The sequence below is a fragment of the Knufia obscura genome, assembly GCF_036327395.1.
Source record: "Knufia obscura strain CCFEE 5817 isolate CBS 148926 chromosome Unknown scaffold_2, whole genome shotgun sequence".
Lineage (NCBI taxonomy): Eukaryota > Fungi > Ascomycota > Eurotiomycetes > Chaetothyriales > Trichomeriaceae > Knufia > Knufia obscura.
The window spans coordinates 3,060,040-3,073,710 of record NW_027042688.1 but is presented as its reverse complement, the minus strand read 5'-3'; the positions used below and the strand labels follow the sequence as shown (position 1 = coordinate 3,073,710).

Sequence of the window (13,671 nt, the reverse complement as noted above, 5' to 3'; positions counted from 1 at the left end):
GCCAGGCCATCATTTCGGGGACTGCAGTGGCTTGCTGGCGTGCGGAGAAAAAAAGTTCAGACTGCAACTTGAATTATGTACTGGGAAGGCGCGAGCATTGAGAACGAAGCAAGAAGGAACGTCCTCCTCAGAAGCGCAGTAGGAGCCGGGATTTCAGGATCGCAAAGAAATGGGATGAGGCATCGAGTCGCATAACCTTTTCGTTCTTGCCATAATCATCACGTTGCGACTGCGACTACTATGGTTTCTTCATTCGCATCGCAGCTGCAAACCATTGCAAAGAACTCGACCCACGAACTCGACCTCAAAGCACGACGAACCGCCCATGCCGAGTCGCTACTGTTCGAACGTGATGTCGCCGTCAAGCAAGACTTTGGGACCATCTACAACATCTGCAACGAAGGCTTTCGAGAACTTTGCCAGCTCGATGGACGATTCCACGATTTCGACCGCAATCTCTTCTCCGAACAGGCGAAAGATCAAGATCGAGAGCAGATGACCAAGTCCGACAATGAGGCCCTCGATCTTGTTCTGAAACACTGCCTGACCCTGCTTGGTGGCAGGATCTTGCTCAAGCCTGCTCTGAAAGCTCTAGAGTGGCTAGTGAGAAGGTTCCGCGTACATGTTTACAACGTTGACGACCTACTGCATACGCTTCTACCCTACCACGAGGTTGCTATATGGGCCAACGTCGTGAGCATAATCCCAAGTGACAAAATTGTCGGACAGTGGAAGTTCGTAAGACCATATTTGAAGACGACTTGGAACGTCCCCAGACATGCTGTCGCTTATGCAGCTTCAAACATTGATGCCTTCTTCTCAGGAATGAACTCATACGTACTTGAGACTTGTCGTCAGGGTCTAAGTAATCCGACGTTGATCAAATTCTGGTCTGGTATAGTCGTGGAGGCCGTTTCAAACAGAGTAGTCCAGACAAGAAGTGGTCGGAGAGAAGTGCAAGCTCAACGAGTCGACGATCTGCTACACAAAGTTTTGGCACTGCTCAGCGAAGCCTACGAGATTACGGGTTCCATCGACCTAATCACGACCTGCTATACTATAACTATACTACTCGCAGCTAAAGCCGAGCCTGGTGACAACGTCTTGGACTCTCTGCTTCTAGCTGTAGCACAGTCGCTGCTAAAAGTCGACCACGACGCTTCAGCTGCAGTGATCACCATGAGCGTGGTCACCATGCACAAAAACAAACCCACGGTGCCAAAGAAAGCATTGGATGTTCTGGCTGGTCTGGAGTCCTTCGGGTCCGTCATTCGTGCGGTCTCGGTACAGTACTTCTGTCACCCATTTCTCCTTTCTCTTACAACTTCGGCCATGTCCTACATCAAGCGCAAGAATGCCCACAAGCTAACCGTATTCACCGAGTCTCTTGTAGAGCTAGTCCGGGAGATTTATCCGGAGTCGTCGCTGAGCGGAGTTGTGCAGCCCATTGTCACCAAAGCAATCACGCTCTATGCCGAAAATGAGGCCGACAGGGACGTTCGAGATGAACTGGTACTATTGTTACAGAAGCTGAATGAGATCGAAAAGTTGTCCGTTGCTATATCGGAAGCTGCAGCGGCTGCGCAACATGATGCGGCAGCGCTGGAGGGGCTGATTGGAATGACTATCATTTTGCCTGAACCACCAACCAGGATGAACGACACAGATGTGGAAATGACAGATTCCCCTGCCACTTCTATGGTTCCTATTGGCGCTTTGGATGCTGTACCCTCTTCGTGGGAGGTTCAGCCATCCTGCCTAGCTATGCGAAGTCCAAAGAGTTTCAAAACCCTTGCCGAGGCCTTCGGAGCCTGCTCCGCTGATGCAGATAGGAGAGAACGATTCTCAAGGTTGCCAATCTGGTCTTCAGTAGCAGCCCAAGAACTACTTTGGCAGACTTTTCTGCTCAGGTTTGCATGCACCAAGGCCTCCGCTCAGGCGCGATCTAAAGCTCTACATTTGTTGGCCCGAAGCATACAGACCAATCCTGGCTGCGACGTGCAGTACTTTGTGCCATATGCACTGGCACTCCTATCAGATGCCAAATCTGTGCGAGGTGGCGCTGCAGATCTGCTGAATGCAATCCAACTTCAGCTTTCACAAGGCTCTCAACATCCGCCGGCCAAAGATCAACATGGCTTTTATGACGCTGAACATGGGAAAGGCATCTCCTTGATACCAGCTCAGCAAGTAGTGTCGCTTGTTGCGGACGTGATCAGCCCAGTACTAGAGGAATGCATGCTGGATCCGACATATGTTGTGAGGACCATACAACATGCACTTCAGCCTCAGAACAAGCAAGAAACCAGGAAAGGCCACAGTCAGGCACTTTTCTCACTGCTCACACAACATGCCCTTGCTACACCATTAGTCAGAATTAAAGTCGACATCCTGACCATGCTGAGCAATGTAGAAAAAGTCGGCGGGAAGTCTAAGCGGAAGGCCCTACATACTATGTTCACAGAGTGGTCGGATCTGACCGACGCTGAAGCAGTCGAGCTGGCTGAAGAGAGTGGCTTGGGTGTCCGCCAAGTTGATGCGTCAATAATAAGACTAGTGGATTTACATGACAAACACTACCTCGCACAGATCACAGAGTCTGCAATTGCTTCGAGCCCGAGACGTCGTGCTGGCCTGACGGACGCTCTCTTCGACTACATGCGCCAGGATTTCACGGCCTGGACAGTCGAAGAGCGGTTTTCAGCTGCAGAAGTACTGTTTGATTCGGCATTTTCGGGTGACGAGACCCTTGCTGCCGGTGCTCAGGACGTCCTGAGATCTGTCGATCTCCCGTCAGAAGTGCTAGCAAACCTTTTACAAGTCTCCCAAGTCGGCGCTTCGGATGTGAAGGCCCCGCCACCGAAGCGCAGGAAGAGGTCTTCGTCGGGCACTTCTTTTTCACGCACAGATGCTGTCAAAGCAGTGGATGATGCTACCGCCAAGGTTGGGCTGGCTCTCGAACTTGTCGAGGACAATTCTCCTGAACTCAAACCAGAGCTCGTCAATGTTATGTTCGCAATGCTGGCTTCGTTGAGGCAGCTGCAGCAGAATCGAGTAGACTCGCCATATCTCCTCAACCTATGTTTGAGCAGCATCCGTGCCATGATCGGATCTGGCAACATCAAGATTAAGACCATCGATACCACTAGCATTAAGCCAGAACTCGTCACGGAATGTTTGAGGACTGCCGACAATCCTCAAGTGCAGAACGCGTCGTTACTTGTGCTGGCATCTTTAGCTACCATCGTACCAGATCGCATGGTTCACAACGTTATGCCGATATTTACATTTATTGGCCACAACATGTTGTCGAAAGACGATGATCACTCAATCAATGTCATCAACGAGGCCATCGACAAGATTGTGCCTGCTCTTTTGGATAATCTGAGAAAAGGTAGAAACCAGCAAAGCTACCAAACCTCAATGGCGAGCATGCTCGCAAGCTTCACGTCAGCTTATGACCATATTCCGCGACATCGCAGAGTTGCTTTTTATCAAAAGCTACTGTTTTGCGTCAAAGCCAATGAGTTCGGCTATATGCTTGTTGCCGTTTTGGCGCACCAGCAGCGCGGCGAAGGTGCGTTCGGCAAGTTCATTCAGGAAGTCGTAGGCATCTTGTCGGCATCCACACAACTGCAGATCTACAGACAGTTGCTCTTCGTGGCAGTTGACGTGCTAGCTCCTTCGCCCAAGTTAGCTTCAATTATCTTCAACACAGGACGTTCCACGACTGTGTCAGAAAAGGCCCAGTATGCACAGTCTGTCCTCGTTGCCGCAACAACTATGCTGGAAGGTTCAAGCCTTGCTTCGGTCATTAGTAAACTGTCACGAGGTGATACTGCCGAGGCCGATGTGGTTCGATCTGATATGCAGAGCGCCTTTGAAAGCACGCTTACCACCATTCGCGATACGAAGGCGGTGGCAATTGCGATCTTCGACTTAGCCAAGCGGGCCTTGGACCAGCTTCTACGATTGCCTTCTCTTGCTGATCTACTTGAGATCGTGCTGCCAAGACTTGATGAGATGGATCAAGAACAGCTTCGACCACAAGCACTAAGAGTCCTGGCCTTCCAGATCGAGCGCAAGCATACAAAGACCAGCAGAAGCCAGGAATTAGCAGTTCAACTTCTCCAGACGCTCGCTCGATATATCAAGTCCTCAAACTCATCCGCTTTGCAGTTCTCAAGCTTGGCATGCGTCGACCAAATCGTGGAGAAGTACGGGCGCAAGAACCCCGAGATAGTGGTTGAGGTGGCACATACGATCGTTGAATTGGTGCACCCAGATTCAGCATCCGAAAAGTGGTCGATAGCCGCACTCTTGACATTAGCAGGCGTGTTTGAAGCCATCAAGGAAGGAGCTGTACCGATCGTGCCCAGCCTGATTACCAAGCTGTTGTATGTGCTCGTGGTCAATTACAACAGGAAAGCTTGCTCTGTGCAGACATGGGCTGCTGTTTGCACACTAATTTCAGCAATTTTCACCTATACCGCCTTCATAGTCTCGGCGGACGAGCTCGCGCAACTGCTTGGCTACGTCTTTGCAAGCCAGATACGTGCTCCAGATGACACTACGGATTTTGGTCAACTTATCAGATCGATAGCACGCAAGGTCGACCTTGAAGTGCTTGTCGAATCGTCGAATAAAGTACTGAGCGAGCTCAGCAACGATTCAGGCATGACCAACATCGAGACCATAGGAGCGCTTGATTTCCGAAGGTCAAGCAGTGATAAGTCAGCAACCACTGCTGCTCTCCTGCGCCTAGTGTCACAAGCCCTTGAAGCGGCGCCGAAAATGATAGTCATTAAACAAGCGGACTCAGTATCTGGGCTCTTCCTATCAATCCTAGATCGCGAAGCCAGCAGTCAAAACACCGCCAACAGCGACTCGGAGAGTAGCGATACAGACACCAAGACCATGGAAGGATTGAAAGAGGCAAGCATCAAACTCATCTATAAAATCAACGACACAACTTTCCGACCGATCTTCGAATCGTGGACAGAATGGGCAGACAATGCTTCTCGCCAAAAAGTTCTCTTCGAGCTCCTTACCCACTTCTTCGATACTCTCAAAGCGATCGTGACCTCCTATGCTAGCTATCTTCTCAGACCTATCTCGAACATATTGAAAGAGAGTACAACAGGGGACAAGCACTCCAAACAATTCCTGCCGTTACTCCTCAACACGCTCACGCTCCTCCGCACAATTACATCCCACGATCAAGACTCTTTCTTCGCCGCACCTTCTCATTTCGAAGCTATCGCACAGCCACTTGTCTCTTGCTTGGCGCTCGCCTCTTCCAAGTCGACCCGCCCAATCGTCTCCAGTCATGTCATCCCCACACTTCTATCCCTCGCAATCAGCACAATGGACAGTCCCAACACCCATACGACCCTAACTCACCACCTCGTCCAACTTAAGTCGGCAACCTCCGCACATGTCCGCGGCGCGTCAATACGGACGCTCATCGCCCTGACCGAAGACGAAGAGCTAGGCGACGAATTCGTATCTAACGTTGTTGGCATCGGTGCAGGCGAGGGCGAGGGCGCAAGAGGCGGAGGTGGAAGTGTAGGCGAGATAATGGTATATGTCAACGAGATGCTAGAAGATGATGATGAAAGTGTCGAGCATGATGTTAGGAAGTGGGTGCAGATGGTGCGGTCGAAGGTCGGTGAGGATGTATTTGAGGTGTAGATCTATGTTTCAAATAAGACTTGATGGGAGCATAGGCGTCTTGGGAATGGATAGGGATTCTATAGCATGTACACACTACGCATTGAGCTATTGGCATCATTGATGCTGACAGCGGAGCCATGGATGATCAGCCATAAGGCATGTTCAGGCATATCATTGATGTGCACCAGCATGTATTTATTCCAGACCTCTTTGATACTCAGCCTTGATCATATGCTCACGGCACTACGCATGTCCGTAGCACGAACCTTTCCCGGACCAAAACGTATGACCGTGCGCGCCAAAGTGTCAGACCCCTGCCGTGAGTAGATTGCCGTGTTGGTGAATGCCGAACGTTTAGATAATTTTATAAGAATGCACCGGGCTCGCTTATGAAAATTACATATGCAACCTTGTACGACCGGCATCCGGTCTGCTGCGGAAGGTATGACCCGTGTCCCGCTTGTACTGTAGCAGGAAGGCACGACTGAGCTCAATGTTGCAAGGAAAGCACGAAGGAGACCATGAAGGAGGCGCGACCCAATGTTCACGTGTAGCACATCAAGCCTGTGCCGTGAATAAATTGCCGGTTTCGCCCAACTTGAAATGGGACGCCACGGACATCACCGAAGCTAAGCTTCAGGCAAGTCAGGGTCCCTCATTAGGGTAGCGAAGAGATTGAGCGTCTAGGCGCTCTAGGCGGTCGCATGAGCCCGGAGATAACCGCAACCATGCTTATAGCGGCTCATCTTTAGCAGCTCTCGATCAGCTGCCCGTCAGTTTCTTTTCTTCACCTCGTGGGTCGTTGCTATTGCGAAAGTTATACATGCAACCTTGTGCCTTCCACACGACACTACAGTAGACAGTCGTGGCTTCCCACTGATGTTGGCATCGAGTCGTGCTTTCCTCTTTATGTACTGTGACCTGGATTGTGCCTTCCTCGACATGCCCATCGTGCCTTCTGTATGTGAGCTCGCATCGCGCCTTCCACGTTGTGCGCTTGTCAGTCGTGCCTTCGCATCTCACTTACGCTCAGTCGCACCTTCTTCCTGAGAATAATGCATGTGGGTCGTGCCTGCCTTACGACTCGGTCTGACGTGGGCTTAGGTCCTGTGTCATGGTCGGTCGTGCCTCCCATCGTTCATGTCGAGCCTTCCCACCTGCATGGGGTCAATCGTGGCTTCCTACGTGGAACCCGGATTGCGGCTTCCCCCGTGTGTTAAACATGACATGGATTGTGCCTTCTGTTTGATACTGGACGTCGGTCGTGCCTTCTACTGCGGATGGACATTGGGGGTACCTTCCTCATCGTAGCGATGATGCTTTCCTTGTGGTGTGAATATCAGTCGCATCTTCTTCGTTGAGGTGGATGGTCGGGCCTTCGTTTGGTTTCAGTTGTGCCTTCCTCGGACTCTCCTGCGCGAGCTGCAGTGGGTCGCGTCTTCGTGTCATTCTATGAGCACATCGGTGTGGACGCAGGTGAGTTCGCGTGTGCGATGGTGGTGTGGACTGTGCGCTAATTGAGCAGAGGTTAGTAATAGAAAGAGCCTGCGTGCGTGATGTCCCATGCCGAAGTAAAACGTACATATTTGTCGCATAGCGGAGCCATATCGGGATGGACGGTGGATACACAGAAATAAACTCCTCAAAATCACTGATCGCGATATAGTAAGAGCTGGTGCCGTCGATTCGGCGATTTGATTCATTCGTCAGATATCCGATCATGTCCGTCGCCAGGACGATAGCGTCACCATCACTTCCGATAGAAATTCTATAGACGTGACCAACATCCATCTGCCTTTTTCGAATGACCTATTATGGTCAAAGATATCCATGCTTGTGCCATATTCTTTCTGCGTGGATCCGACTAAGACTACAAAAACAGTAAGTGAACCATTAACTGTACCAACGACGACGTATCCCATGGGCAACTGAATGCTCCTTTGTATTTTATTGCTCCGAACGCCTCGCTAAGTGCTTCCTTCATAAGTTGAAATCTTGCCCCATTCTCGTGAGACACCGTTCTTGTTAGTGCTTCGGTAAAAGGGCGGACAACATCTTCCGGCTGATGTTGTTCGTGTACCCTTTTCAGTCATTGCTGCTCTGGCCCTAAGCTTCGCCATTAACGTCGCTACCCGGACTCACTTCATGCACGACATCCATAGGACCATTGACAGGTTTGCCCTTGTCATCAACCATAGTCATAGGGCTAACGGGCGTCATCCCGTCCGAATAGTCCTCTTCTGGTATAGTAGCGCAGTACTTCTTAAGCACTTGCTTCAATGCTGGGCGTCGAATAGGCTTAGCAAGGAAGTAGTCCATACCGCTCGCCATGCATTCATCCTCATTGCTCTTCTCCGCAAATGCTGTGAGCGCAACGATAGGTGCTGAAAAGCCCATCCCTCGTATCATTTTCGTGCTCTGAATGCCATCGACATTGGGCATTTGTACATCCATGAAAACGAGATGGAATCGATCGCCGGTTTCCATACTGTCTCGGACCTTCTCGTATGCTTCTTGTCCGTCCTTTGCTATCGTGACGTCGTATACGTCTTCGAGCTTTAGCATGCGTAGAACGACTTCTTGGTTGATTTTATTGTCTTCTGCCACCAGGACTCGAACTTTGCTTCCTTGTTTCTTGGCTTCACTTTCGACCTTCTGCATGAGCTTGAGGTCTGAAGAAGGAGAGTGGATTGGCTGAGGGCGAGGCACTTCTTTTGCGACGAAGGGCTGTGATAGGCCAAGGACGCGAGGCACTTCCGAGTAGCCGGAATCGTTCGTTGGTGGTGTGCTCGATGGCTGCAGCGCAGGACGTTCGGGTTGCGGTATAGAAGGATGCCGGATTGAATAAGAGTCTATCGATGGTGGTCGCTCACAAATATACCTAAGCGGTATGCGCATGCTGAACTTACTGCCTCTCCCGACTTCGCTGTCCAAGGACAATTCACCGCCCATCAATGCTGCAAGTTGAGCGCAAATGCTGAGACCCAGACCTGTTCCACCATACTTCTTGCTAAGTCCGAGATCGCCTTGCACAAATGGCTCAAAGATCTTTCTCTGCTGATCTTCAGGGATGCCAGGGCCTGTGTCTTCGACTTCGAACACAAAATCGAGGTCCTTAGTGTTGAGCGGAGCAGGAGACTTCGACCTTTGTCTTTCCACCACTTTGTCGATTTGTGTCGTACCACCTCCCAAATTAATATTCAGTTTGGTGTCCTCTGGCTTGTTCTTCTTCAATTTCGATTTCATACCTTCTTCTGAGTCGCTGTTGTGGTTCGAACCGAACCGAGGCCGTAGGCTTGATTGCTTGCTGCCGCCAGAGTCGCTACCCCCGACTAGTGACGTGTCTGATGTTCGCACTCTCTTGCTCGATGACTTGGAATGCCTAGATTTGCGCGTGGAAGCCAATGACGACTTACGTACACTACCCGTACGACTTGAAACTTCCGGCTCATATACTCCCAAGCAACGTACCCTTACTGTGACAGATCCATTCGCTGGAGTAAACTTCAAGCTGTTACTAGTAAAATTCATCAGGACCTGCAAGATTCGGTTTTTGTCGCCCCACAAACACATATCCTGGATTCGACCTGTTCCCGCGGGACCATAGAGCTTCTCTCCAGTCGCTTCGGAATTGCCCAGAGAATCGTTCGTTCCGAAATAGAGGACTTCTAACTTGATCTGTCCTTCTTTCGCTTGTCGTTCAAATGTTGGTACCAATTGTGTGCTTAGGTCACTGAGACGGAATTCCGATTCGTCAATCGATAATTGTTGTCCGACTTCGTTCTTGCTGAATGTCAAGAGGTCAGTCAGAAGATGCAGGAGGAGATCACCAGATTTGTAGATGGTGTTCAAGGTCGATTTGATCTTGGAGGGATCCTCCTCGTTCATACATATCTGTGCCAATCCTAGAATACCGTTAAGAGGCGTTTTTAGTTCATGTGAAATGTTTGCGATGAACAGAGTCTTGCTCTGGTTTGCAACTTCAGCTGCTGTCTTGCTCTGCTCTAGCTGTGCAGTTCGTTCCTTGACTCGTTCTTCGAGCCTTTGGTATTGCATCGCAAGCTCGTCAGACATCTCGTTAAATTTGCTGGTAAGGTCGCTGAGTTCATCATAAATTATATGGCGTGTCTCCGGGACCTTGCTGGGGATGCGGAACGTTCTTTGAGCTCGTGTAGATTGACCAGTTTGTGGTTGCGGTGGGGATGCGTTAGTCGCCCATTTCTTCACAGTAGCCAGAAATCCCTCTTTCCTCGCTTCCTCTCCATAAGTCTCTTCACTATCGTTTCCGTCGAGATTGCGCGAGGAGTCGGTGTAGCCACTTTGGCTGTCATCTGGCTGGTAAGGCTCAACTGTCTTCTGAGTCGCAGCTCGTAACTGTCTTATCGGAGCAACTGAATAGTGAGCCAATGGGAATGTGAGTACGATCAGGCCGGCCATGACTGAGAACACACATATCAGAACAACGTTCCTGAGATGGTTGATGGGCTCGACTGTCTCGCCGTGGCTCTGTTCTACTATCAATACCCAATCAACCAGTTCTGTTTCAATCTGGGCGTAGCCAACAGAAACGCGCTTAGCTTCCTCATTCTTTGTATCGAGTATTGCTCCGGCGTTATTGACGCTTTCTGTTTTCTGAGTCCACGCTCTCACTAAAGCAGAAAAGCTGGTGGCAGGGAAAGGAAGTGAAGAGTTTGTGGCACTCGAGCGCAGGCTGTGTCGGCCGTGAAGGACCTCATTCGTGATGGGAGGCAACATGAAACGAACTTCCTGGCCGTCGAGAACAGAAGTGTTGTTATCTCTTCTGATATCGAAAGGAAATTGGTTATCCGCTGCGTTAGGCCCAATGATCAAGACTTCCCCTGTTCTGCCTAGTCCCTCCATTGAGTCACGTACGCTAAATACCATAGAAGCATTGATGGTTACTGTGAGCCAACCCAAGACTTCTCTAGTCGGAGAGCTGTCGTTCATGATGCCTGTTGTCGCTGAGAGGAGAGCTGAAGAGTTGTCGAGCACGAGTGGCCCGTAGATGAGGACGCTGTTGGGGTTGAGCCTTTTACCACCGGCCTCAGCATAGTAGTCAGAGTCTTCTGGCCGACCATGATAAGTCAGGTTCGGATACAGGGACGGCGGGTAGCCCGGGCCGGGCTCGCCAAGGTAGACACGGGAGCCGTTTGGGTGGAAATAGGGTAGTGGGAATTGGCCGGTGACGTTGTCGGCAGTCACATTGACCAGGCCATAAAGAGTGGTGAGGTTGCCGTCATCGTAAGGAGGAAATATGGAAGCTTGAACCAAGAGCCTGCCATTAGCAAGGGCGCCGGCCAGATCAGTCTGCGTTCGAGCCCAATTCTCGTTAGTGGTGTTTCCTGTTTGGAGAGGAAGTCATCAGCATTGACTCGACGTACAGCAACATTTGATATGAAAGTTTCCGTCAATGTACCATTTTGGTAGCGCTGCAAAGCACTCTGTATCAGCACCCGCGTAGCAACGGATCTCGTCTGCGATTGGTAGAGAAGGATGGTGGAGGATAACTGGGCAGCTTTCAGGCTAGCAGTCAAAGAAAGACCGGACAAGCGTATGTTGGTGATGAATTCGAGACTTTGGAACCACTATCCCGGTGAGTATGAATTTGTTCTTGCCAATAGTATTGTGCTTACTGTCGCAAGAGCGAGTACCATCAACGAGAGTAACGAACATGCTAGTACAAGCAAACCCAGCTGCTCTCTGATCGGTATGCGCATGGCTTGTGAGGTTGGTCGGACCGAATCCTATCTATCTTCGAAGGTTTGAGACTTCGTCGTTGTGCTGACGACAGCTCATCTTTGGCGGTTTTCCACGTCTACCATTCGAGAGGGAGCACTGCAACGGGGCCGGGTTCGTAATCGTGGTGCGGAAGTCGAATTGCAGTTCGTGCTAAATGACAGAGTGAACGAGTGTCTCAAGGGAACTGTGAGGAGCGCAGTCCACGAGAACGTGAGTTTGTGTTCGAGTAAAGTCCTTCGCCTCTCGCTTAACAGGACCAGCCAGTAGTAGTTCCGTAAGCAGGATCGCGTACTTCCGCGAAGTACTCGTATGGTCTTTGGGGTCGGATGTGCCGAGGAACGCGATATTCCAGAATGTTGTATGACCTTCGAGTATGTGCTCCTATCGTCGCCCCGTCGCGCTTGTTGAAGAGTGGTATCTCTGTGTCATTGCTTGAAAGACTTGAGGAATTGTCTTCGACAGTATATCGAGGTGATCGGCAAGATGGATTGACAGAAGCCCGTTTTGAAGTGACCAAGCACAGCGGAAGCGAGCACGAAGCCTTAGCGGCTCAATGAAGAGGCATAAACCAGGGAGCTTGGGATCGCGCCTTCTCCCCTGCTACCAGTAAGAATGTAAGCTACGCATTTTGGGACCAGCATTACGAGGATCATGCTCCATGTTCTAGACTAGGCTTAAGGCATCTCTCTCATAGGGACTTGTCACCGTTAGCCCGCCGCCATCGATACCCACCAACTGCCTGCCCATTTGTTTCAAGACAGCCATCTGGCCAGCCACGGCGCGCTGAAAGAGTAGTGCTGCCACATGGACGAAACTTTCTTTGGTGACTTTTGTAAATGAGCGAACACCACTCTACAGTACTTGTACGAATATATATACGCGTGTTAATCAATCTCAAGCTGTATAGTCCTTAGTCCCAAGTATCAAAGGACAGATCTTGTGTCTTGTAATCCCTCACACAGTAGCTGTCGTATGGCAATTCTGTGTGCTTTACCCCATATGCTTCCAACAGCAGCAAATCCAAGCTGTCCATGCTCATCAAGGGCTGTCATTCTTAGACTCATGTGCGACATTTAGCCCGGCCTAGAAAAACACGATAAAGATCACATCGACATGCCATTTCATGATTATCGATTAGCTTCTCATCGTTGCGGTCGTTGACAGCACCTCTCGAAACGAGCGCATTTCGCTTAGCAGATTGCTGAGGATAGAATAGCCGAAACCTTCTGTACGGATGAACAATTTTGGATTTTGATGGCACAGCGGAGTTGCGCATCCGTACTTAGAGTTATGACTTCCACATCATGGTCATGTGCATCTGCAAGAAAGACCGATGTCTGTGATGCAGAGTCCGGGTATTGTGCTGCTTCACACGAGGTTTAACTCGAAATCACTAAAGCTCACCTCCAGATTACCGCCTTCAGTCGATGGCTTCGCTGCGGCAGGCCCAATCAGAATCTCAGTGTCAGCCTCCAGCTCGCCCCACCAGGTGACCTCTCTCACTGGATGCTTCTTCCCATCCTCGCCGACCACATACGCCCACAGATTTCCATCGCCAGTATTCTCGATCCGTACCCTCGCACTCTTTGATTTGGGATTAAGCAACGGCCTCAAACTCCAGTCTGCCCAGCGGTCTTTTGTCACGACCGAAATCAGGGGTATGCCATCGAGGAATTCGACACCTGTCTTCACCCATTTGCGTGTACCGTCTTTGAGGTTCATGACCAGGCATAGGCCACCTTGGTCGTATTTGCAGGTCCAGTCTGCCTGGATTGTGACTGAGGCCGACTTGAATTTGCTCGCGGTTGTGGTGGTGTAGATTACTGGTGCATCGAAGCGGTGAGTGTTTGGTGGCTTGTCGTAGATGTCGGTGCCTTTCGGGCAGGTGATGGTGAAGTCTTTGGATACATCTGGCGTTGGGCGGTCGTAGTTCATGGACTGCCAGGTAGCCATATTGATGTGTATGCGCAAGATATATGCAGGGCTCGTGTGCTTTACTGTCGGTGTTCTTCTCTTCGTTTGCCTGTGAACAGTGATGATCTCAATCACCCAGCTACTATGAGATCTGAGCATTGCTTTATATTTGTGTAGTTTCGACTTTCGTCGCCTACAATGCCATGGCTTAGGTTGCAGCTGCGGCCTGACTTCCTTTTCGGGTGCGGCACAACTTGACCTGCCGCATCAAGCGACTTTTCGAGGAAATGTATCCGACAAAAGAGCTGCACAGGATGCGTG

At 50.4% G+C, this 13,671-nt stretch overlaps 3 protein-coding genes across 3 annotated transcripts; 1 reads left to right on the top strand and 2 right to left on the bottom strand.

The window, feature by feature from the left end:
* Positions 1-240: 240 nt before the first annotated feature.
* Positions 241-5,694, top strand: UTP10 (snoRNA-binding rRNA-processing protein utp10; the record flags this gene model as incomplete). The annotated part of the gene is made up of 1 exon (XM_064871410.1): positions 241-5,694. The coding sequence occupies one exon, from the start codon at positions 241-243 to the stop codon at positions 5,692-5,694; it is 5,454 nt and encodes a 1,817-aa protein (XP_064733863.1).
* A 2,088-nt stretch (positions 5,695-7,782) lies between these two features.
* Positions 7,783-11,086, bottom strand: SLN1 (Histidine kinase osmosensor; the record flags this gene model as incomplete). Its single annotated transcript, XM_064871409.1, has 2 exons — positions 7,783-10,972; positions 11,079-11,086. The coding sequence occupies 2 exons, from the start codon at positions 11,084-11,086 to the stop codon at positions 7,783-7,785; spliced, it is 3,198 nt and encodes a 1,065-aa protein (XP_064733862.1).
* Positions 11,087-12,804: 1,718 nt separating this feature from the next.
* On the bottom strand, positions 12,805-13,389 carry PMZ80_002979 (uncharacterized protein; the record flags this gene model as incomplete). Its single annotated transcript, XM_064871408.1, has 1 exon — positions 12,805-13,389. The coding sequence occupies one exon, from the start codon at positions 13,387-13,389 to the stop codon at positions 12,805-12,807; it is 585 nt and encodes a 194-aa protein (XP_064733861.1).
* Between the last annotated feature and the right edge of the window lie 282 nt (positions 13,390-13,671).